General features: G+C 38.4%; 1 protein-coding gene across 1 annotated transcript in view; it reads right to left on the bottom strand.

Annotated features, from left to right (window-relative positions):
- SPEF2 (sperm flagellar 2) overlaps positions 1-26,098 on the bottom strand; it is a 74,810-nt gene that overhangs the window by 27,417 nt on the left and 21,295 nt on the right. Inside the window, 12 exon segments of the mRNA XM_064438292.1 lie at positions 2,466-2,604; positions 2,711-2,838; positions 4,262-4,401; positions 8,550-8,707; positions 9,520-9,628; positions 11,359-11,606; positions 12,469-12,572; positions 17,845-17,918; positions 21,083-21,161; positions 21,380-21,510; positions 21,958-22,174; positions 25,787-25,955. Coding sequence (XP_064294362.1) covers positions 2,466-2,604; positions 2,711-2,838; positions 4,262-4,401; positions 8,550-8,707; positions 9,520-9,628; positions 11,359-11,606; positions 12,469-12,572; positions 17,845-17,918; positions 21,083-21,161; positions 21,380-21,510; positions 21,958-22,174; positions 25,787-25,955 — 1,696 coding nt within the window.

The raw sequence follows: 26,098 nt of genomic DNA, 5'->3' as shown, positions 1-26,098 counted from the left end.
CCCTTGCTCCAGAGTGGGATCTCTCTCATGGGATACAGTCCTTCATGAACTCCTCCAATGTGGGTCCTTCCCATGGGCTGTGGTTCTTCAAGAACTGCTCCAGTGTGGGTCCTTTCTATATGTGCAGTCCTTCAGGAACGTACAGCTCCAGTGTGGGTCCCCCATGAGCTACAGGTCCTGCCAGAACACCTGCTCCTGCGTGGGCTCCTCTCTGCTGGCTGCAGTTCCTGCCATGAGCCTGCTCTGGTGTGGATTCTTCACAGGCTGCTGCTCCCTTCAGGGCACATCCACCTGCTCCAGCATGGGGTCCTCCATGGGCTGCAGGAGAATCTCTATTCCAGCGCCTGGAACACCTCCTCCTCCTTCTTTACTGACCTTGGTGACTGCATAGTTGTTTCTCTCACATTTTCTCACTCCTCTCTCACATCTGCCATGCAGAGTTTTTTACCCTTTCTTAAATATGCTATCACACAGGCACCACCACCATTGCTGATTAGCTCAGCTTTGGTCAGCAGCAAGTCTATCTTGGAGCTGGCTAACAGTGGCTCTGTTTGACATGGGAGCAGCCCCATATCTTCCCAGAGAAGCCACCTCTGCAGATTCTCTGCTACCAAATCCTTGCCACATTAATCTAATACTACACAAACAAAACAAACTGGTGATTTGTAAAACTGATGTACAGCTCTTTCCAGTACCTTCCTGAGACATGTCAGGGGGAGCATTTTATTCTTTTTCCTCATGTTATTCAAGTCAAGTTTTGATTTACTGCAAGCAGTGGAGATAACTGGAGAGGGAGACAGTGAGGTATCTTCCTCTGGGAGAAGTTAAAAGCACATTTTATGTGTCTCTCTGCCACCGCTCTTCCTCTCTTAAAAGTGAAGCAGCTTCTCTCTCCTTTCCTTGTACTCAGGTGGGTGAAAAAGGGAAAAAAAATGGATGCAGGTGCTAAGTCCTCTCCTATCTGGAATAAAAGAAGTAGTGGGCCCAAGTGACTGACTGTGTTTGATGATAGCAATGGAGTGAGAGGAAGTTGAAATTGCTGAAGGACAGTGTAACAGAGATGGGCTGCTGAAGTGTATTTCATCCGCAGTGATTCTGAGTTTGGATCTGTAGGATACCAAAACCTTGGCTGCCCTTTGGGCTTTAGTTCTTCAAGAAGTTTTTTACACATCACAAAATGGGGTGGATTTTTACATTTTCCAGGTGATATCAGAGAAATTTGGTTTTCAGGTTTCACAGCTGGCAGCTTCCAGTGTGGATAGTGTTTCAGAAATGTCGATGTGAGGTGACAGAGTTGAGCAGTCTGGGAGAGCTGAAAATATTTGAGGAAAGACATTCCACAGATTATCAGTCTTAATTTCCTCTCTTTCTTCTTCTAGCATCAAGGAAGGATGGATGACAGAATTTTTATATTCAGGGCTTAAAAGCACAGAGGAATTATCATCTTCACATTTACCCACAGGTTTGGGATCCACAAAGACTAGAATGGGTCATTCAGAAACAGTAATTGTGGAAATTATATATTTACTCCAAACTGCCTTACTTACTGTGCTTAGCGTTATAGACAATGGACAAACAGGGACAATGTCAAACATGGATTTCTGTTACGAGTGAAAGGCCAAATACCTTAAATTTTTGCTCTCTAAAGTATAGGACAATGGGATTCCAGTTTTTTAATAATTACATTTAGCAGGAATTAGGAATATGGATGATGATTTTTAAGTTCTTTACTTCATTCTCTTGAAATAATGTTATAGAAAAGGAGGTCCAATGCTTTTCCCATCTCAGTGAATTCATCCATGATTCCACCAATGTTCCATTCAACTAACAATGTTGTCAGCATTTTTTCCGTTTTCTGGGGTCACTTCATGATATGATTTAAACTAAAAATCATATCTCTTCTGAAATGGGAATCTGGTAAATTCCAAGATAGCTCTACTTCCTGCCGATGTTAAATCTGGCTCTGAACTTGTTAGAACCTTTACTTTTATGAATTTTTGTGAAGAAGAACTCTCAGGACATGTATGACCTAGAAAAGATTACCTGAGTCAAAACATTTCAAAGAAATTCTCTGTATTCTGTATGAATCTTTTTTAGAAACATCTATTACCATATACCATTTATTGAAAAACTAAATCACTGCTAAGATTTGTTAGAATGTGAGTGTCCAAACTTGTGAGTAAAATCTCTGAAAACCACAAAAGATAAAGACAGAAATATTTATTTTACAATATGCCAGAATGCCACAGTATAACCTAAAAAAAGAAGAAAGACATAAGAAAGATATGGCCAAAACCCAGAAGAATAATTATGAAGAACACTTTATGTAAAAGAGGAAGTGAAATAGTTTAAGAGGAGCAGTAGTAAAGAAAAAATGTAAATAATAGTATCATTCATGTTACATCGAGCTTGTAAACAATGAAATAATACTTTAGGGTATATTATAACTTTTGCCATTTACTCACAGTAACTCTTTGGTGTAGTTCTGCTTTTGTTTCCTCATCTTCTCGCAGGTCATCAGCAACTGAATTAAAATCTGATTGCCACTGAGATACAAACTCCTGTTTATGGTCTGGACACTTCAGATAATCTTGGAATTTTTTTCTGTAAATGATGGTAAAAATAATTTTGGTGTTAAAATACATATAGAATACCACAGAGTAAATACAAAATACTACTAATAATGTAATAAGCTACTATTTCTACTCACCTAACGTCTGCTAAGTAACAAATCACAGAGTGCTGTTCATCCCTTAGACACCTAAGTATAGTTTTGATGGTATTCATATATGTACTTTCTACCATTTCCCAGTAAGGTACTAAAAAAGCAGGTATCTCCTGTGAATTTATTAAAAGCATGAAAATTAAATGTTACATTACTTAGTAACCCATTTAGATGAAGCATTAGCAAATATAAGAAAGATTATTTCATGAAATATTACTGATTTTTTTCAGTATGTATTTCTTTTGATTTACAACTATTTACAACTGATTATATACACTGCATCAACATTCAGTTTATCCTGTGCATTTATTTGGAAAAAAAGTGGCAGTACTCAAAATGAATAGGAAATTCCAGCAGAATAATCCAATCTCTGTGAGTTTGGATATACTTATAAAGCAAATGAAGATACTGAGTACTTAAGTATCAAAATTTGGTGGTACACAGCTGTTCAAGCTGGTAAAAATCTAAGCTGTCTAGTGTTACAAAAGTGACATTTGACTGACTCATGAAATTCAAAATAAAGCCCATGGCCACACAAAACCCAGCATATGTGAGCTCATTGCAGCATGAAGGCAAAACTGGTAAGTATTAGGAAAGGAATTACAGAACAAAATACAAGGCATCATTATCCACCCTTCAAATCTACATCTCAAATACTGCATGCTGTCCCAGATCCCCACCTCAAAAAATTTACAGTAGAACTAGAACAGATAGACAGAAGGGCAAGAATTATGACTGAACATATGAAGTGCTCCACATGAGGAGAGTTAAACAGATTACAAGTGTATTGGAGAAGGAAAGCAATATTGAGCAAAATGAAGATGTAATAGATGCCTGCACACCTTAAATACCTTCAGAGGGTGATTATAGAATTATTATTCATTGTATCTCACAATACAAGACCTAGGGTCATCAAATGACCTAAGCAAACAACAGGTTTAAAGCAAAGAGGCAGAAATATTTTTTCAGAATGAGCATAATTATACAGGCTTTATCATGGAGACCAAAAAGTAAATTTCTTCAAAAAAAGCAACTAGATATCATCGCAGAAGAAAAGTCTATTGAGACTAAAGCCACCTCAGGAAACCCCCGTGTTCACTGGAAACTATGAAGATGTCCTTGGGGGAAACATGTTAGAAAAAAGTATCCTAGGAGAAAGATCTGTGCACCCCAAGCTTACATTCTATCTACAAGACCCACAACAAGCCCTTCTCAGAGGCAGGAAACCTAGTAAGTCTATGCTAGTATTTCACAATATTTAAAAGTATTATTATTTTGGCATCCATGTGCTATTCTTCATCATCATGGTGAAGAATTTAGAAAAAAACAACGATCAAGATTTTAAAATGTATTTCCTTATTTTACAGATTTTAGTAGAAACTGTTATTTGTGCTTTTAGATATCTATAATATAGTACTAGTGAAAAATATTGAAAATAATGTGCAATGACACAAAAAGGTTTAGGTAGAATATACATAAAATACTGAGAAAATATATGCTTTGATATCTAAGACTTTTAATCACAAAAGAATGTACTTTGGGAAGTGGTTCATCTACATAAATCCATTCACGTGATCCTGGTTCAACTGGTGGTGGTGCCACAGGAATGGGAGGAAGCAGATCTTGATGTGTAACTGGTAGAAGGCTTTTTCCTGGTGAGATTTCTTGAGCAGACCCTTGTATATGAATGTACAATTAGTACCTTCAAATGTATTTTAAGTATCAATAAGCAGAATTAGACATCTATGCTACCCTGACATGTACAAAATAATGGAACAGATTAAAAATTTCATTACTTAGGTGTTATTCATTAAAAAATATATTCATCAAATCAGTGTTGCCATAGTTATTAAATCACTTTCCAGTTAAGCTTGTATTTTGCAGGACTGACACTTTTCTAAAACCATCACTGTGAAGGAAACAGGAAGATAATGAATTAGTATGTATCCATATGAAACGAATTCTTTACCAGGTAACCCAAGGCCATTGGTGTTGATACAATTCTGAGATACATTATAACTATCACAACTTCAAGGACTCTTGTTTAATTAAAGAATAGTTGTAAACACTTAGAAATTGCATGCTAGACTTGGGAAAGAGTGAATCAAGAAAAACAAAAGAAGAAGAAACAAACATATAAATTGAGCTAGATCTGGACTAATATGGAAAATATACCTTATTCCAAGTAAAAGCTGAGAAGTATGAAAGGTGATGGATGGGAAAAAAGAAAGAGACAGAAAAGATCCTTTGGTAGAGAAAGAAACAAATGAAAAACTAACCCTGCTAACCTACAGTATAGCAAAATAATCTTGAATGTATTTAGCAGCTTCAGAGCACGATTCAACCCTAGAATCTGAAGTGACCTCTGGGAAGATATCAGCATCTCCTCAGTGACCATAGAGGGATTCCAGGACTAGATTTTTTAAGTTAATATTAATCAACTGCTCAGAATCATGCACAGGAATTCTGGCCAGCTTTGCTGTGGATTTGAAAATATTGGAAGAAAATGAATAGTCTTGCATTAAACCACTGTTGTAAGAGTCTTATCTTTTTGTTTGAAAGAAGCTTAACATTTAAAGAATAGCTGTGTTTTGTTTTACTTGAAGTGTGACAAATCTACCTCTGAAAAACACTGTCTTGCTGGGTGCTTCAATAGAAAAACTGCTATCATTCTCCTGATTTAAGTTTATAAAAGGAGCAAAACTGTTGGCCACATAAAATATCTCAACTACTTCAGCTTCTGCTTAATATTTTGAGAACCAATCTCTGGATTTTGCTTTATCATGTCACTCTCAGAATGCTACTGATGTCTGACTAATTCTTATATATTCTCATAGCTGTGTTCTGCTTATATAAACCTGATAGTGAAGGCCAGCTTGGAGACTATCAACATAAATAGAAAATCAGACATTATTAATTGACCACAGGGATTATTTCTCCACAGGAAGTAAATAGTCCTTACAGTACTTCTGCAAGATAGCTGGATTCTAACCAGAAAATTTAAACTCCATTTGAATTAATGGGAATTTTGCCATTGATTCCAGCAGTGCTGTGAATTATATCAAGCACATAAAAAAAACAATTCCAAGCAGGTAGTCCTTTGAAAATGCTCCATCCAGTTTTCTGTCAGGTGTGGTATTTCCAAGAATTTTTCATGAAGTGGAAACCTTGTGCATATGCAGCAGTAGTGGTCTAAACTTTCACTGTTAAGACTGCTTTTCAAGCTAATACTTTTTTTAACTTTTTTTTTTTTTTTTTTTTTGGTCGTAGAAGACATATCAAGACTTTCTTGTAAAATTTATGAAGAAAACCCCTGGTTATTCAGAGGTCTACTAATCCTGGTTTACTTAATGCATCTTTTTCCCTTGATACTTCATCTTTAGTCCATTTCTATTTTTAAATTATTCTTTCCTTTTAAGTGATTAAGAGGAAAAATGGAATAAAGATGCACCAAAACTCATGTCAAAAAATGTCAAAACTACTCCAAGTTATGCATGTTTTTAAGCTGCTGCTGATAAATAATAGAATCATAGAATGTCCTGAGTTGGAAGGGACCCACATGAATCATCAAGTCCAACTCCTGTCCCTGAATAAGTGTGCTGGTTTTGGCTGGGACAGAGTTAATTTTCTTCACTGTAGCTGGTATGGTGTGTTTTAGATTTGGTATGAGAATAGTGCTGATGGCAAATTGAGGTTTTAGTTTTTGTTAAGTAGTGGCTAAGTGTCCCTAGGTAGTGCCTATACTAGTCAAGGACTTTTTCAGCTTCCCATTCTCTGCCAGGGGCACAGGATGTAGGAGGGGAGGGGGCACAGCCAAGGCATCTGATCCAAAACTGACCAAAGGAGTATTCCATATCATATGACATCATGCCCAGTATATAAAGCTGGGGGAAGAAGAAGGAAGAGGGGGACATTTGGAGTTATGGTGTTTCCCTTCCCAAGTCACCGTTACATGTGATGGAGCCCTGCTCTCCTGGAGATGGCTGAGCACCTGCCTGCCCATGGGAAGGAGTGAACGAATTCTTTGTTTTGTTTTGCTTGTGCGTACAGCTTTTGCTTCTCCTCTTCATTATATTATAATTGTTATTATTATTATTACTATTACTATTTTGCTTTACCTGTCTTTACCTCAACCCATGAGTTTTCTCACTTTTACCCTTCTGATTCTCACCCCCATCCCACCAGGCGGGGAGTGAGCGAGCAGCTGGGTAGGCCTTAGTTGCCAGCTGGGGCTAAACCATGACAATAGAACAACCCCAAAATTCACACCATGTCTCTGAGGGCGTTGTCCAAGTGCTTCTTGAATATTGTCAGTCTTGGTGCCGTGACTGCCTCCCTGGGCAGCCTGTTCCAGGGCTCCACCACCCTCTGGGGGAAGAACCTTTTCCTAATATCCAACCTAAACCTCCCCTGGCACATCTTCCTGCCATCCCCTTAGGTCCTATCATTGGTCACAAGCAAGAAGAGATCAGCACCTGCCCCTCCTCCTCCCCTTGTGAGGAAGCTGCAGACTGTGATGAGGTCTGCCCTCAGCCTCCTCTTCTCCAGGCTGAACAAACCAAGTGACTTTAGCCACTCTTCATACAGCTTCCCCTCTAAACTCTTCACCAACTTCGTGGCCCTCCTCTGGACACTCCCTGGTAGCGTTGTATCCTTAAGATACTGTGGTGCCCAGAACTGCACACAGTGCTCAAGGTGAGGCCGCATCAGTGCAGAACAGAGCAGGACAATCCCCTCCCTTGACCGGCTGCAATGCAGGGCTTGATGCACCCCAGGACACGGTTGGCCCTCTTGGCTGCCAGGGCACGCTGTTGGCTCATGTTCAACTTGCTGTCAGCCAGAACCCCCAGGTCCCTCTCCATGAGGCTGCTCTCCAGCCTCTCGTTCACCAGTCTGTCTGTACATCCAGGGTTGCTGGGCCCCAGGTGCAAAATACAGCACTTGCCCTTGTTAAACTTCATATGGTTGGTGATTGCCCAGCTCTGTAATTTGCCTAGATCTCTCTGCAGGGCCTCTCTGCCCTTGAGAGTCTCAACAGCTCCTCCTGGTTTTGTGTCATCAGCAAACTTAATTAGTATTCCTTCCAGACCTGCATGCAAGTCATTGATGAAGGCATTAAAGAGTACTGGTCCTAAGATGGATCCCTGTGGAACCCCACAGGTTGCCTGGCCACTAGCCTGATGTAACTCTTTATCATAAAACCTTTTAGCCCAACCCATTAGCCAATTGCTCACCCACTGCATTATGTGTTTATCCAGCTGTATGCTGGACATTTTGTCCAGGAGGATACTATGACAGACAGTATCAAAGTCTTTACTGAATTCCAAAAAGGTTCCCTTGGTCAACTAGGTGGGTAACCTTGTCATAGAAAGAAATTAATTTTGTTAAGCAAATTAATATATGCTGATAATAACAAATTAGTATTTCTTAGACCTTTATGCTATCCCATACAGTGAAGATGCTAGCTGTAATACTAGTAGCTGTAATAATAAACCCAGAAAGAAAGGACTGAATTTAGTAATCCTTTACTTCATGAAATATATATAAATCCAATTGACACTTTCTTTTAAATATTTTAAGACTTTTTCTCAAATGATCTTTACAATTTTCTGAAATTGGGCCATAACTTCTGAAAAGGTAAAAACACAACAGAAAAGTTTAAAGTTCTGGTGCAGTTGTCACCAACTCTCACTTCCCCAAAGTCTTGCAGGGGCAGTGAAAATGTGTGTTTCCATATAGTTTTATATATTAATTATTAGTACAAATTATAGAGAACAAAGTCTTTTCTTACTGAATTGTAAAACATAAGAACAGGAAAACTTACTTCTATTCTGGTTTTTTTCAATTTCTTCCATTATAATTTCCTTCACTGTTTCACACATGACACTTTCTTCTGTCTCTGCATTGACCTTCACTAGAACATTTTGATGGACTGAAAACCATTTCTCTAATTTTGGCCACGTGTCTAAAAAGCCTGAAAGTCTTCAAAAGTATTAAGGTATAAAATTAAAATCTAACTAATGGAAATAAAACATTTTCCCAAATTAAGAAGCAGAAGAAAAAGCAGACAATCTAACTCAATACTAAAACAATTCCAGGCAATATTTTTTGCAAAATAATACTCCATCCACATAAACCCCTTCATTTTCAACATAGGAATTTTTTTTAAAATCCTACTGTTAACTAGTCTTATATATTCCTTACTCTTTCTTGTAAGAGAAAAGCTAAACCTACTGTCTTGTATCACAAATAAAACATTAATAATAATGTAATAATCAGAAGTAGTTAATAGTATCAACTATTTAGAAACAAAACTTGTTCTTGATTTTGCTCTTTATGTAAAGTTAAACATTTAATGATTCAATAAAAAATAAAAAGCTAATTATTTCTTATAAATGTAAAAGTGGAAGATACCAGTTTAGCAAATCTCTAACTCAAATCAAACGCATTTCACTCAAGGGCTGTCACATGATGTATGACATACCTCAGATATATATATGCATAGATACATATATACACATGTATGTATGGTTCATGCAGTATATACCTGAAAAATAAATTCTTCTTGGAAGAATATCTTGGAAAAGCAAAACACGTGAATTCTTACCTTTTAGGATTTTTTTAATATTGTGCCAAAAATGAAAGTACTCTTCAGGCTCCATGCTAGATAAACTTCAAAGTAAATTCTTAACATTAGGCATGTCAGTACAATAATGAATTACGTATGAGATTCAGATTAATTACATACCTAAACATCTGGCTGAAGTAACTTTTTTGTATTTCATATAACATACCTATGTAGCACCTGGTCCCTGGCTAAGTCGATCTTCTCTTCTAGGATTTCAGCATCTGAATTCTGATTGTTGTTCTCCTGTTCAGTTTGAGATGGCTTTGATTTATCTGCTGTGTTGAAAACAGCATATATGAGCATATATTGAAAAGGCAATTATGCACGTAGTTATTTGCCCAAAGCAAAATAATTATTAAAAGAAAAATTTCAGTGTTTCTTGATCTTACATTTCTTCATTTAAAAATTGGGTACCAAACTTCCTAAAAGAAAAGAAAAATCAGAGAAAATCATAGAAATAGAAAATTAAGGTAGAAAGGACCTGAAGACAGTGTTTCTCCTGTTCTGCTGAAATGTATATCCATTATAGCACTAACATTTCCTGATGGATACTTTGCAATCATAGAAATCTCCAGTTTTAGAGAGGGAGCATTCCTGCCAGTGAGCTATTTCAGGCTTTTCTGTTCCAACAGTTAGAAGGTATTTTCCCAGTCTAATGTGAATCTTCCTTGAAGTAACTACTCCTTTTCACAACAATAGGCAGATACTCCATTGCATTGGAAGACACGGTATTCTCTTCCTCTGAGTCTTCTCTAAATTTAAAAAACCCTTTCACTGATTAGAAATAAGCCTTTTTTAAAAAATAGATTTCTGAATTTTTTATTGTTCTTCTGGCTCTTTCTATCATTATATTATATCTTATGAAATAAATTCTGTTTGGATTTCTGAGGTTATATCATGTATCATTACATTTTCAAAGTGTTTTGGCAACACAAGCTGTTTAAATTAATAAGAATTTCAAGCATCTCTACATTAATCTTCACCACATTGTTAGAAGAAGCATTAATGATTTTGCCTTATCTTCATTCCTACCTATACATAACAGATAAAGGTAACGGTGCTTTAATTCAAGCCATGTGCCATGTATGAGCTGCAGTAAAAACGGTAGGAATCTCCTTATAATTTGGATAATATGGGACATATTCATGAAAAGAACTTATATTTTGCCAAGGTGACTAAATGCAATTAAAAATGTGTGGTCTGGAAGTGAAACAGCCCTCAAGAAGCCTTTGATGTCTTTGCTGTTGTTGGCCAGAACTGACAATTTCTGACTATTTGTTTGCTAACTAACTGAAGACAAGGGCAGTAATGAATAGGGAATGAATGTCGGCACATACCTCTGTTTATCATTTTTCCTTCAACCCTTTCCAAATGTGTCTCGTGGAGAAAAATACTATTTACCTATACTTATTTGTTAGCGGCATATTTCTGCATCTGTTGTAACTTGTGTTTTTTCCAGCTGTTGTTTTATGTGAAATCTAACACCAGTGACTGTGCTATCTCAGCTCCAGCGAGAATTCAGTACAAAAACAAAGCATATACATATGTACTTGCACACTTCTAATTTGCCTTTGACTGAAACAAATAAAAGTATTTCAAATAATCTGGAAGGATTCAAGGTGATAATGCACAATTAATAAAACTAATAATGTGAGATGTAGCGAAATTGTGCAGTAATGCTGTTTTGCTCTAATAAGTACAATTTACAGGTATGTATGGTAAATAATGTTCGGGATTAAAGTGTCACATCTAGTCATGTACTTTTAGATAGGTAAAGTTAAATGGAGAATGAAGGTGTAAAGAATAGAAAAAATTTCTAATTTAATAATTGTCAAAGGAAAAGATAGATATTATATAACAGTGTTTTAAATTAAAATATGCAACTTGCTATTATGTTGCAAAGGACTCACAATCTAGTCATTTCAGTATTATAACAATCTTTACATTCCCCATACATCAGAATCTTCTTGTCATTTTACTTTTTTAAAAGTAGTTGGGAACTTACAATTCAAGTTAGCCACACGTTTCAGTACCACAGTGTCTGAAATATCCAATAATACAGAAATATCAAATGCAGGTGAAACAACAGGAGGCTTTTTAGGGGCTCTGGGATCTGTAACAAGTGAGAGCTTTCCAGGATTTGCATCTTCTGCTCCTGGATCAATCCCTGTATAGGCTTTTTCAAACAGCTTTGCCTGATTAATTGTCATTGGAAACCCATCCACAATCCACCCCTTCTCTGGTGGTGTTTGGCTAAAAGTAAATGAAGAACCAGAATTACACAATTAATTGATAGCATGAGCATAAAACCTAAAGAAGACCTTGCCCTAGCAGTCTTTCATCCTGAATTCAGGATATTAAATATCCTGATGAATACAGAATATGACAGACATAATTAAAACTTAAACTGTAAAACAATGGTTTTTAAATCAGAAGAATAACATCAACCCTAACTAAAAGTGAAAAAAGGCAAAACCAAAACTTTTTTTGCTGTTTTGATGAAAAAAGTTTTCAAAAACCCTCTCTATACAGACTATCATCAGAGGTGTAATTTCAGTATTTTCTCTACTAACTTTTGCACTGAAGTAACAAACAGGAAAGTACGTTCCATAACAAATATACCAATGGGAGAAATATAACTGAAATTATATTCACGTGGGAACTTAAGTGCTATTTGCACACCAGGGTAGTTGATATAATTTGCTGTCAAACAAAAGTAAACAAAAATAAGTAACCTTACTGCTGAAGAATGAGTATTTGGATTATGCATTTCACAAAATCTAAAAGGAAAAATACTAGCATGCACTGAATAGTTTCCAACTAATAAACAAAACAGACATTAGTTTATTTAACGACTATGTGATAGCCATGTATATTTTTGCTTACCTTCAGTAGCGTACAATAATGTCTGAATAATTTGGTGCTACACTCTACTCCTAGCATCGTAGTGATAGCATAAAATGAGCATTAACTAACTTCACTAATTAGCTCCACTTCCAAGTGTATGACTCTGGTGTTCAAATGCTTTGATAAAGAAAAATAGCTGAATCTGGACTACAAGCTGGATAATTACATTCTAAATAACTGAGGGGAAAAAAGTTATACATTTTCATACTTAATGGCTTCCAACAGGATTTCAATTAGTAATTCATCAGGAATACTTCTTCCATTCTTCAACAATTTCTGTGATGATGCGCCAAGCTGGGCACGTACAGATAGCTGTGGAAAAGTGCAGCGTAAGACAAATATGCTCAGAATGTTCACAACACTCAGTGTTAAAAAGAGTATAATTCTACTTTATATAGCATATATTATTTATTTCTTTGTTTAAATTGAATGTTTACTGTGTTAATTATTTATATTTAATATTTATTATCCATTAAGGAGAAATAGATTCAACTGATGTAAAAAAGGCCTAATTTAATTGAAATATCCAAGTGACTTCCCTTATCCACCCATGAAAATGCCAGAGAGGAAGAAGGTTGAGAAACAAAGGATATGAAAGCCAAGAAATAAAAACCTAAGTGTCCTGGTTCTAAGCTTATTTTGATTTTCACTATCATAAATAAACTTACAGTTTCCTACAGCAGCATTTTACTTCATTAGCTCTACAGGGATTCTTTTATATCTTAGCTTTCTAAGTATCTTTTGCAGAGAGCAATAAAATGAAAGAGACTATTGTAGAATTAAGTATTTTTGAACACAAGAAAAGAAACCTTGTGTCATGGTTTTAGCTGGGATAGAGTTAATTTTCTTCACTGCAGCTGGCACAGTGCTGTGCTGTGGACTTAGTATGAAAATAATGTGGTACCACACCAATGTTTTAGATGTTGTTGGGTAGTGCTTGTACTAGTCAAGGACTTTTCTAGCTTCCCATGCTCTACCAGGTACACAAGAAGCCGGGAGGGGATGCAGCTAAGAGAGTGGATTCAAACTGGCCAAAGGGATATTCCTTATCATCTAATGTCATGACCAGTATGTCAACTGGGAGGAGCTGGCTGGGGGAGGGAGGCAGCAGTCGCAGCTCAGGGACCGGCAGCATCGATCGGCGGGTGGTGAGTGGTTGTATTGTTTGTGGTTTTAGTTTTTTCCCTCTTTCCCTTTTCCTTTTTATTTTATTATAATTACTGTTATTATCATAATAATAATTATTATTATTTTATTTTAATTATTAAAGTGTTCTTTTCTCAACCCACAAGTTTTTCTTCTTTTGCTTTTGCTCTTCCGATTCTCTCCTCCATCCCACAGGGGTGGGGGGAGTGAGCGAGCAGCTGCGTGATGTTTAGTTGCCAACTGGGGCTGAACCACGACAGTTCTTTTTGGCTCTCAATGTGGGGCTTGAAGGGTTGAGATAATAACAGTTGCCGGTCACAGCCTAGACTCTGTTCCAATATTAGTTTATCCGATCTGCACCATGCTCTTGTATTTGCTGTGTCTGTTAAACATTGGTGTCGGGTTTTGTGGTCTGCTGTCCTCTGCAGTGATGTTTTGCCTGGGAGAGCTGTTTTTAAAACATTGGCCTTGAGTTTTATTTGGTATTTGAAGTTTATATTGAAGCCATTACTGTACATTGGGTACCACCTCATGGATAGAGTTAACAATTATAGCTCCTCCTTTCAGAGGTTTTTTATGGAGGAAATACAGCATATCAGCTTAGCTACAACTTTTCAGTATCTTGAACATCCTTGGATAGTTAAGATGTATCTGTTGATATTGCTTTGGCAGACCATTTCAGTTCTGTCTAAGGTTAATAAGCAATTTAAGAATATCATCCAGAGATCTGCCCCAAGGCTCAATAGCTATGCGTGGCAGGGTATGTGGGATAGTATGGGCAAATGCCCAAGACGATGGGCACCCCCAGTGTATTGGGACTTCACCCCTGAACAAGTGCAGAATCCTGAAAAATTAGTAGAATATTTGGAGGAAGTATGTTGTCACCCAGGCAATTCTAGAGAGATACAAATCACTGCAATGTGCTGGGGCCTGGCCATGCCTACCGAGTCCTGTTTAACAGTATTCAGTACCCCCAAGGGGAAGAGAAGGCCTCTGGATCTAAAAAAAGACAAGGACAAGGAAAGTGACAAGCACTGTGGCCACTCAAACCCCCTCAATAAAAGCTACGGCTACTCCAACCTCGGTGGCAAGTGTTGCAGCTGAACCAGAGGATCAAGCGGTGCCAGTATCAGTCACCCCTATACACAAGAAGAAATCCTGGAACAGAAAGTCAACCCATTTAGAAAGACATGATGGAAAAGCAGGGCTATCATGAGGAGAGGAGGAGGAAGAGGAAGAACTCATACAAGAAATCGAAAGTACCCGATCCCTGTCCTTGAGTGAGTTGCGGGATATGTGAAAAGATTTCAGCTGTCGTTCAGGTGAGCACATTGTCACCTGCCTGTTCCGATGCTGGGATAATGGGGCCAGCAGTCTGGAATTAGACAGAAAAGGAGCCAAACAACTTTCCGGGGAAGGAGGCATTGACAAAGCGATTGGAAAAGGAACACAAGCCCTCAGCCTCTGGAGGCGACTCCTGTCTGGAGTGAGAGAAAGGTACACCTTCATGAAAGATATTGTATATTGCCTAGGAAAATGGATGACCATGGAGAAAGGTATCCAGTACCTGAGGGAACTAGCTGTGCTTGAGGAAATTTATGGTGACCTGGACGATCAACAGTCATCCAAAGATCCAGACGAAGCCCAGTGCACATGACCCATGTGGCGGAAGTTTGTACAGAGTGCACCATTGACGCATGGGAACTCATTGGCAGTAGTGTCCTGGAAAGATGATGAGGCACCAACGGTGGCAGAGGTGATTGATAGACTCTGGGATTACAAAGCAAAACTCTCTTCCTCCATTGTCTTGGCTGTGGAAAAACTGTCCTAGGAAGTCCAGCAACTCAAAGAAGGTATGTCCTACTCCCCACTGGTACGGACCAGTATCTCAGCTGTTAGGAGTAAGTGTCCCTTTGCTCAAGAGAGATGATACACACCACGGGATACCCTATGGTTTTACCTGCATGACCACGGAGAGGACATAAGGAAGTGGGATGGAAAACCTACCTCGACCCTAGATGCATGGGTACATGAGCTGCAAGGAAAAACAATCACTCAGGGGGGTTCTTCCAGGAAAGCTGCTGCTCCAGTTTCCAATAAGCACTTCCCCAGACAGAGGAGTAGAAGGGCTGATTTTATTTCTGATCCTAATAGACACTTGTGATTCATATTTACATGAAGTGAGTAATGAATACTATGATCAGGAATAGAGGGGCCCTGCCTCCAGCCAGGTGGAGGAAAGGGATAACCAGGTTTACTGGACTGTGTGGATCCAATGGCCGGGAACATCAGCCCCACAGGATTATGAAGCTTTAGTGGATACCGGCGCACAGCGCACCTTAATGCCATCAAACTATACAGGGGCAGAACGCATCAGCATTGCTGGAGCAACTGGGGGATCCCAAGACCTAACTGTATTGGAGGCCAAAGTGAGCCTAACTGGGAATGAGTGGCAAAAGCATCAAATTGTCACTGGCCCAGAGGCTCTGTGCATCCTTGGCACAGACTACCTCAGGAGAGGGTATTTCAAGGACCCGAAAGGGTACAGGTGGGCTTTTGGTGTAGCTGCCTTGGAGACAGAGGAAATTAAACAGCTGTCTACCTTGCCTGGCCTCTCGAAGGACCCTTCTGTTGTGGGGTTGCTGAAGGACGAAGAACAATGGGTGCCGATCACCACCACAACAGTGCACCGGCGGCAATATCTCATCAACCGAGACTCCCTGATTCCCATCCATGAGCTCATTCATCGACTGGAGAGCCAAGGAGTCATCAGTAAGACCCACTCACCCTGTAACAGTCCTGTATGGCCACTGTGGAAGTCTGATGGAGAGTGGAGGCTAACAGTAGACTATCGTGGCCTGAATGAAGTCACTCCACTGTTGAGTGCTGCTGTGCCAGATATGCTAGAACTTCAATACGAACTGGAGTCCAAGGCAGCCAAGTGGTATGCCACCATTGACATTGCTAATGCATTCTTCTCAATCCCTCCAGCAGCAGAGTGCAGGCCACAGTTCACTTTCACTTGGAGGGGTGTCCAGTACACCTGGAATCGACTGCCCCAGGGGTAGAAACACAGTCCTACCGTTTGCCATGGACTGATTCAGACTGTACTGGAACAGGGAGAAGCTCCAGAACACCTTCAATACATTGATGACATCATCGTGTGGGGCAACACAGCAGCAGAAATTTTTGAGAAAGGAAAGAAAATAGTCCAAATCCTTCTGAAAGCTGGTTTTGCCATAAAACAAAGTACAGTTAAGGGACCCGCTGAAGAGATCCAGTTCTTAGGAATCAAATGGCAAGATGGATGTTGTCAGATCCCAATGGATGTGATCAACAAAATAGCAGCCATGTCTCCACCAACTAGCAAAGAGGAAACACAAGCTTTTTTGAGAGTTGTGGGGTTTTGGAGAATGCATATTCCAGATTATAGTCTGATTGTAAGCCCTCTCTATCAAGTGACCTGGAAGAAGAATGATTTCAAATGGGGCCCTGAGCAACAAAAGGCCTTTGAACAAATTAAACAGGAGCTCTTGGGCCAGTCTGGGCAGGACAAGATGTAAAGAATGTGCTCTACACCGCAGCCGGGGAGAATGGCCCTACCTGGAGCCTCTGGCAGAAAGTACCAGGGGAGACCCGAGGTCGACCCCTGGGGTTTTGGAGTTGTGGATACAGAGGGTCCGAAGCCCGCTATACTCCAACTAAAAAAGAGATATTGGCAGCATATGAAGGGGTTCGAGCTGCTTCGGAAGTGGTTGGTACTGAAGCACAGCTCCTCCTGGCACCCCGACCGCCGGTGCTGGGTTGGATGTTCAAAGGAAACGTCCCCTCTACAGACGATGCAACCAATGTTACATGGAGTAAATGGGTTGCACTGATCACCCAGTGGGCTCAAGTAGGAAACCCCAGTCGCCCAGGAATCTTGGAAGTGATCATGGACTGGCCAGAAGGCAAAGACTTTGGAATATTGCCAAACTGTTCTTATCTCAACCCACAAGTTTGGGGTTTTTTTTTGCTTTTGCTCTTCCAATTCTCTCCCCCATCCCACAAAGGTGGGGCAGTGAGCAAGCGGCTGCGTGGTGTTTAGTTGCCAACTGGGGCTGAACCATGACACCTTGCCATGGGATGAATGATATGCTTCACAGCAGCAAGATCAGAAATACATTTTTGCTAACTCAGAAATTACATGGAAAGTACCATATCCTATATAAATATGAGATTTCACAAGAAGATATAGAAATTCAACAATATGTACAACTCCAACCAACACACACAAGAATAGATTTTCATAATAAACTTTTTGTATTTCATATAGAAAATGCTTGCAGTGAGGTCAGTAAATTAATTCAGAATGATGAAAGGGTGTCACCACTTAAGTAATTTAACCATTTTAACAAATGCATGTTTAGAAAGTAGAAGCTAAAATTGCATTACAAACCTTGGATAGACCATCCTGACTGTTTTCTGTTTTAAATTCTTGCCCAGATGGATCCTTTCTGACAGGAAAATTGCCTAAAATAAGTACATTATAAAGTCTCACAATTCTAATACTATAATATTTATTACTATAGATAAATAATAAGTCTATGTCTCATTATTGTTCTTTGAACAAATCAATATAGAAGTTATACACAATTGTTAGAATCATAGGATCATTGATTATTTCAGGTTGGAAGCAACTTCTGGAGGTCACTTAGTTCAAGTTTAACCTTCTGCTCAAAGTGGCATAAGTTAAAAGGTCAGACCAGGTTGCTAGTAGTTTACCCAGTGTGATCATGAAAACCTCCAAGGCTGGAGACACACTACCTCGCCAGGCAGTTTATTTCAATGCTTGATGATTCTCATGGGGAAAATGCCTTCTCTCATGTCTAGTCAGAAGGAAAACAAGAAGGGCTTTTACAGGTATCTCCACAGCAAAAGGAAAGCTAGGGAAATGTGGGCCTGCTGAGAGAGACATGCAAAAGACTGAAGTATCCCAAGCCCCTGAGACTAGCAGGAAAGTCTGCAGCAAGAAAGATTTACCCTTGGTGAAGGAGGATCATCTTAGGAAACATTCAAATAAACTGGAAATACACAAGCCCATGGGACCTTAATGCATATATCCAGACATGCTGAGGAACCTGGCCGATGTCATTGCTAGGCCACTCTCAATAATCTTTGAAAGGTCCTCGTGATTAGGGAGATTCCTAGGACTAGAAAAATGCAACCGCCACTCCTTTCTTCAAGGAAACCATGAAGGGGGAACTGAGGATGTATAAGCCAGTCAGCCTTACCTCAGTCCCTAGGAACTGATGGAGCAAATAAGCACGGAAACCATTTCCAAGTATATTAAGAAAGACAACTGGGGAAACTGCAATCACCTAAATAAGCCCACTACCATTACCTAAAACCCGCCAATCCCCCCGAGTCTCAGGAAATGGGCCAGCAGCCAAAGACACAATATACAAAAACCACCACATACCACCCAAATGAACCATAAACAGCACTAAGGCCACAAAAGAAGCCCCCAAACTCAACAACCACCTGCACCCTACAACAGAAGCTAACACTAGCCCCACCACCCCATAATATGGAGAAGGATTAGACACAACTGCTAACCCCCCAAAACAAAGCACAACCCCCAGAAAAGCACAAAATAGGTCATAGCAATTCCTGCTTGGCCTTTCTCCAAGCTCTGTGGCCCAAAAAGCCGCCGTTGTAAGCCTCAACCACAGGAACCTCATAACAGACCCCCCCCACCCCCTGCCACAGCCCAAACCTCTCCTTATCTAAGTATTTATATAACTCTATGTATTATTGTACATTCATTTATATCCCCCATTGTACATTATATGAAGTTCTAGAGATTCATTTAATGCATGTTTTTCACACATCAGGATTTACTTGGGTATAAATTGTTTTCTTCCCTGGTTGCAGAAGGGAAAATCATGCCCAACTAACCTCATAACTTTCTACAATAAGGCAGCGGGCTCAGTGGTTGAGAGATCAGCATACAGTGTTTACATTGGCTTTTGACACTGACTTCCTTAACATTCTCATAGACAAACTCATGAAGTATGGACTAGATAAGCGGACAGTGAGACAGACTGAAAACTGGCTGAACTGCCAGGCTCAAGGGGTTGTGATCAGCAGTGTGAAGTGCAGCTGATGGTCAGTGATCAGTGGTGTAGTCCAAGCACTGATTCTGAGACCAATACTGTTTAACATCTCCATTAATGACTTGCACAATGACACAGAGTGCACCCTCAGCAAGTTTTCAGATGATACAAAACTAAAAGGAGTGGTTGATACCACAGATGGTTATGCTGCCCTTCAGAGGGACCTTGATGGGCTGGAGAAAAGGGCTGACAGGAAGCTCAGAAGTTCAGCAACCGGAAATCCTTCTGGTGAGGAAATCCCCATGCCTTCAGTATCAGCTGTGGGCCTGAAAGCAGCTTTGCAGATATGGGCCTGGAGACCCTGGAGGAGAACAAGTTGACCATGAGCCAGCAATGTGCCCTTGCAGCAAAGAAGACCAACAGCACCCTGGACCTCATTAAGAAGATATGGCACTGGTGAGACCACATCTGGAGTGCTGTGTCCAGTGCAAGAAAGACATGGATGTATTGGAGCAGGTCCAGACAAAGGCCCTGATGATTACCAAGGTCTGGGAGTATCTGATATATGAGCAGAGTCTGAAAGCTGGGACTGTTCAGCCTGGAGAATGAAGGCCTGAGGGGAATCTTATCAATGTGTAGAAATATCTGGGGTGGGGAGGGGAGTAAAGAAAACAGAGACAGACTCTTCTTAGTGGAGCAAAGTAAAATGTCAAAAGGCAACAAACTGAAACACAGGAAATTCCATCAAAACATACAAACATTAACTGTAAGGGTTACATAATATTGGAACATACTGCTCAGTGAGGTTGTGGAGTCTCCATCCTTAGAGATGTTCAGCATCAATCTGAACGTAGTCCTGAACAACCTGCAGTATGACCCTGCTTAGAGGAGGAGGACTGGACTAGATGATCTCCAGAGGTCCCTTCCACCCTCAAACATTCTGTGATTCTGAGTTTAGGTGGCTGAGCCCAGTGTCAGTTCCTTTGTTGATAAGATCTGATGTAAAGAAAGGTAAAGTGAGGGGACGTGAGGGCTTGCCCTTCCTTCCTTTGGAAGCTGCTTTTAAGCTGAAGCTCTCGTCCTGAACTGACTGTGCTACATTACAGCTGTGTAGCAGCCATGTCTGCACTCTGTATCCTGTCTCCTTGATTCTGACCCTGATCCACGTCTGCTGACTTGAGTTCCCAGCTTGACCTCAGACTTGCTTCATAGGCAGAATTGCTGCGTTATCACCAGAGGCTCACACTGATCAATGTCTCTGGTCCTGATAGCGACCCTGACTTCAGTCAATATTCTCACTCTTTGTCGGTGAATGTTGGTGCTTCCTGCTTTGCTATTGCCCTCATCACCTAGCTCACCTTCCTTCATGGAGCAGCCTGCACTTGCTTCTCCAAGACAGTAAGATTGGGTGGAAACAGGAAACAGGAAATAATGGAAACTACTGTGAAAACTCAGATGTCATGGATACTACCTCCAATGTACACAAGAAATGGGAACTGCCATTTAAATCTAATACAATAGGAATTAAAGTTAAATTTTATAAATATATACACACATATAATTAAAGTATATACACACCTTTAGCTCCATTGATAGGTGTTTCTGTTTGGAGTTTCTTTAGAACTTTCAGTGGTGATTCTGACAAGTTCTTCTGGACCTTGTATGAATTACAAAAGGAAATGTCTTAGAAAGGAAACTACATATTACAGGAAAAACAAGCCTGTCAATTCAAGCTGACTCTTGAAGTCTTGCAAGTCAAAACTTAGAATTAAGTTTGAAATTGCGTAAAAAATTGAAACAATATGCTTTATTCCTTATATATTTTATTCCAATCTCCCTGTGGGAACCAAACCCAAAATTAACAAAAATGCTTACTTCATTTTGTTCTCCAGAACCCTCTGCTTCTTGTGGAATCACATTGTGTTCACTTTCCATTTCATTTTTAAGAAAAGCTTGGATAGCCTCCTGAACCAGAGCATCAACAGATAGTACCTGAATATTGCAAGCTAATACACAAAAAAATTAGATAACTTTACAGTTTGAGTTGAGAATACATACAGAGAGACTATTACTGGCAATTAAATTAATTACTTTGGGCTTTTGATGTAAGTTGTTTCCACTGTCTCTTCACTGTAACCACCCCAGTATGCACCTACAATCATATAGCTATCTTGCTAGTGTCTTCTATAACAAACATCCCCAGAGAAGTCTCAATCAAATCCTCAATGCAGAACTGATACTATATTAACACTGCATTCAAGTTCAGGTGTTTTTAATCTTATTTTGGAAGATAAAGAATGAATGACTTGCAACCAATCTCTGAATAATATGGATGCATTTGAGGTTCAAGGATTAGTAATGCAAAGATTTGCCCATAAAATTTTCATTTTAGGAGTGGGATTTTAGTGCAAATAAACATTTTTAAAACTTCTAGGAAAAAAGAAATTCTCTACCTTTTTCAATATACTTTACACAGGTAGTTTTTCCACTTAAAACTTTTCCCAAAATGCATCCCTTGATAACAAATGGAGGAAATACACATGGTGAAGATTTGGGTTCTGGAGGATAGAAAATCTCCCTCAGTCTACGAAGCACATGACCCAATATGTTATTAAGAGGAGGTTTGTTTTCACTGTTCTCTTCAGCTGGGCACCATTCCCCTGTCATACTCTGTATAAATGACAAATTACCAAATAATTTGTAAATATGCCTTCTCCTTCATCTTTCCAGATATATGTATTCATAGACAAACACAATACATACAATCACCAAATCTGAATAGTACTAAATAATAAAATATTTTTAGACTAGGCACTTGTTAAAAGCTATAATTATTTCATAATCATCAAGCATTTATTGATATTCACTAATACCTAGTTGAAAGACGCAAGTGCTCCTACAACCATTTTCATAGATTCCTAGAATCATTTCTTTTGTTCCATAAACACCAAAAATCACTTCACCAATACCACAGGATGAATCAGTAGCAGATATTTGGAATAGAAGCCTAGTATCCTAACATTCAGCATTCTAAAAAATGGACAACATTATTGCCCAGTATCATTTACAAGTCTTCAAAAATTTTTATGGACAAAGATTTAATATATATTTTTATTTATATATATATATATATATTTGCCTAACACACAATCGATAGAGAGAAAAAAAAACAAAACAAACAGTCCAAAACAAACCCAAAACAAACAAAACACCTAATAATTCAAACAATTCTACGGGAAAGAAATACTGAGTAGAATACCAGTTCATCTACTCTGAGACCAATATAAATTTATCAGTGTTATGAGTTACCCGCATACAGCTTAAAGAGGTTTTGCTGGTAAAGATACTCTTAGTGGCAATCAAATTGGAAGAAAGATAAGAATGAAGGATGTAGTCAAAAGAATTGAACACAGAATTGTGCTTTTGCCACTCTAATATATACTCTACCGGTATTGGATCTTATAACACTATGAAAGTCCTGATGTGCAGTTTGTGCTATTAGAAGCTAAAAGAGAACATCTTAGTATGCAGGAAATCCTAGTCCTGTATTAATTATTTGATTGCAGGCTACCAAACAGCTGTTTGGAAGATATGTGGATTAATAATATTCCCAATTAGATTCTAGCTTGTCACCTCATTTGGGGTGCACAATAAAGGGTTGAGAGGCAAAGTCAAATGTTTCAGCAAGAGAAATTCCAACTAGGAAAAAAAATGAAGAAAAAAAATTTTCAAAGTGAAGGTGGTAAAGCACAAGAACAGGTTGCACAAAAAGTCTGTGGAATATCTATCCTTGGGAATACTTGGAAGCTGACCAGAGAAGCTGCTGAGCAACCTTATCCAATTCAGAAGTTGGCCCTGCTTTGAGCAAAGAGGCTCAACTAAATGACCTCCACACCCCTTTCAATCAAAGCAATTGTATCATTCTATAAACTAAATATTTAATAATCTTCAACAGAATCAACCAGTTTTGAAGTCTACTGAAAGATAATTATTTGAATTCATGTTCCAGGTAGAATATGCAACCTTTTCCTGAAGTTAATACCGTGAATGATATATTGCCACAACATATATTCTACTAACAGAACTTGATCAGTGTTGACTTTCAACAAATGTGCATTAGACAGACTAACAGAATGTAACTTATTATTACTCTAAATGAAAATATCACCTATTTTTAATCAGTAAAAACAAACAAAATCTTTTCGAGTTGCATAATATCCCTCTCTAATATATCTCAGAAAACATACTTCTTGAAATGTAATTAAAAAGACATGCTTAAAAAACCCAAATCCTTGTCTTATCTGAACCATTCTTCCTTAAACATATAAGTAGAGATAGAACAGTTGTTTAAAATTCTATCAGACTTGTAGGAAAAATGAATGCCATACAGAATGGGCTCCCCATTCAAAGTAGTCACCTTTCAGATTTCTTGCCCTTTTAACCAGAATATTGCTAGACTGTACCTCTCTTGAGCTAAAGTAGCTTACCTGTTAGAAATAAGTTTTCAGGTATCCAGGTAAGAGTTATATAACTCCTGGTGAACACTCCTGATCGAAACTGGAAATTATTTGATATTTTGAGCAGTGCCTACTGTTACAATTGTTTTAGCTGATTCCATTAATGTATTAAGTGATTGGCCACAACTGATGATGTGGTAGTTTCCAAATATTTTCAAGCTCAATCTAGTGTGGACTGTGCAACTGACTGATTGCACTGTGTTTTGTTTTTGTATTTTATCAAACATATTTGACACTTTTAGTCAGTATTCCTAAAGTAAGCTTAGTATTCTTGAGAGATGCCAAATTGCTTGTGCTGGGCTTTTTTCTCAAGGGTTAAGAAAATCAGCAAACTTTGCCAGAATGCCCTGTCAATACACTTTTATCTAGAAGCAATATTCTGAAGGTATTAGCTGTTCACTTAGGTTTTTGGAATATGTAAGTATGATTTGGTGCTAACAATTTCACATGTCATATGATACCAGCTTTTGATTAATACTGGTTCAGAAAGGCAGACGACTAACAACATCTGGAAAAAAAATGGTTATGTGAATGTGCATTTGAAAGAGACTGGTAGCAAAAAAGAGGCTTTAAAAGACTCATTAAATGTTTGTGACCTTCACTGCCCTTACATTTAGAGAAGACTACTGAGACATTGTAATATAAACAACAATATGACTGAAAAACTTAATTTTTCATTACTGCTCCCCACTGTTTCCTGCCTGTCTGTCCTGTATGTCCTCCCTGCGGGCCTTTTTTCACCTAAAGAAAGTGATCATGAAATTCATTACATGATTTTATATGGTCTGATCAAGGATCTTATATAGAGATAAATCAGAGAAATGTATGTTAAGATTGAAACCAAGGTAAATTGAGCTCTCAGGCATTCACCACAAAAACTCATAACTAACATTTATACTTGTTGCAAAAGAAAATGTACCAATTGTTTCAATATGTGGATAGAAGTACATACATACGGTAGTTACAATTTCTCAACAAGTCAAACACAGGTTATTTGCCATGATTTTGCCATATTCTAGTTAAACAGATTATTTGAGAAGGCTAAATATGTGGCAGTTTTTGGTTTTTTTTTCAAAGAAAAGTATCATTAATGTAATTTGGAAAAAAATTGTACAACACATTCCAGCAGGGAAACATTCATCCTTCATCTTTCACCTGTGAAATTACATTAACATATCAAAAAGCTGAAGAAAAGTTTTAAGGCACCCTGAAAAATAGTTACTTGTATTCTAACAGAAGGCTAACAAAAATGTCAGGCATTTTTAACAATTTTCACAAACATTAGCATCTTAAAATAAATAGATCATTCAAACCAATAAATATTGTTAGAAAGCTTTCACTCAAAATTGCTGAAATTGACTATCAGGTTTTGTAACAGATACAGCAATTTTACTTGCTTTTGCTGGCTCATGTCTGTTGCATTTTCAAATGTGGCAGCATTACCCACATTTTCAAATTCCAATTAGCTAAAAATTAATTGCATTGCAATTGTCATGTTGGTCATATGAACTCAAGAGAGAAATATAATCGTTATTATGTAGAAGAATGAAATTATAACAGTGTTTTAAAATTGCATGAGTTCTCCAGTGCTACTAATATAAAATATAGCCATATCTTTCATATAGAACCTCAGACAATGAAAATACATGTCAATATCTGATATCAGAAATAAGAAAACAAACAAAATGAAATATCACAAGAAAATGTTCATGGTTATGAAAAATCAAGGTGTATTATCTTCCATTGTCTCATCAGTTTGATTTACCTTGTATTCACCATAATCTTTTTCGTCTAACAGATTCATTTTATTCAGCTCTATAAGTTGTTCTGGGCTTGGTTCATTTGGCAATGGTTGAATTGAGGCTTGTTCATACATTGGTTTCCCATTAAAAAAGAATTCCTTCCAATCAAGCATCAGTTTTAATGGAATTCTGCTGCAGAAATAATAATTTAAAAAAAAGTAGAACGAGTTCCAAAACAAAAATTAACGGGGTTAGATATTTGAGAACAGTGGACCCAAATGTAAAAGAATCACAATCATGAAACAAGCATATGCTAAACTAGATATAGTTTGTAA

This window comes from Phalacrocorax carbo, chromosome Z, assembly GCF_963921805.1.
Source record: "Phalacrocorax carbo chromosome Z, bPhaCar2.1, whole genome shotgun sequence".
NCBI classification, from domain to species: domain Eukaryota; kingdom Metazoa; phylum Chordata; class Aves; order Suliformes; family Phalacrocoracidae; genus Phalacrocorax; species Phalacrocorax carbo.
This window is presented reverse-complemented; position numbering and strand designations above follow the sequence as displayed.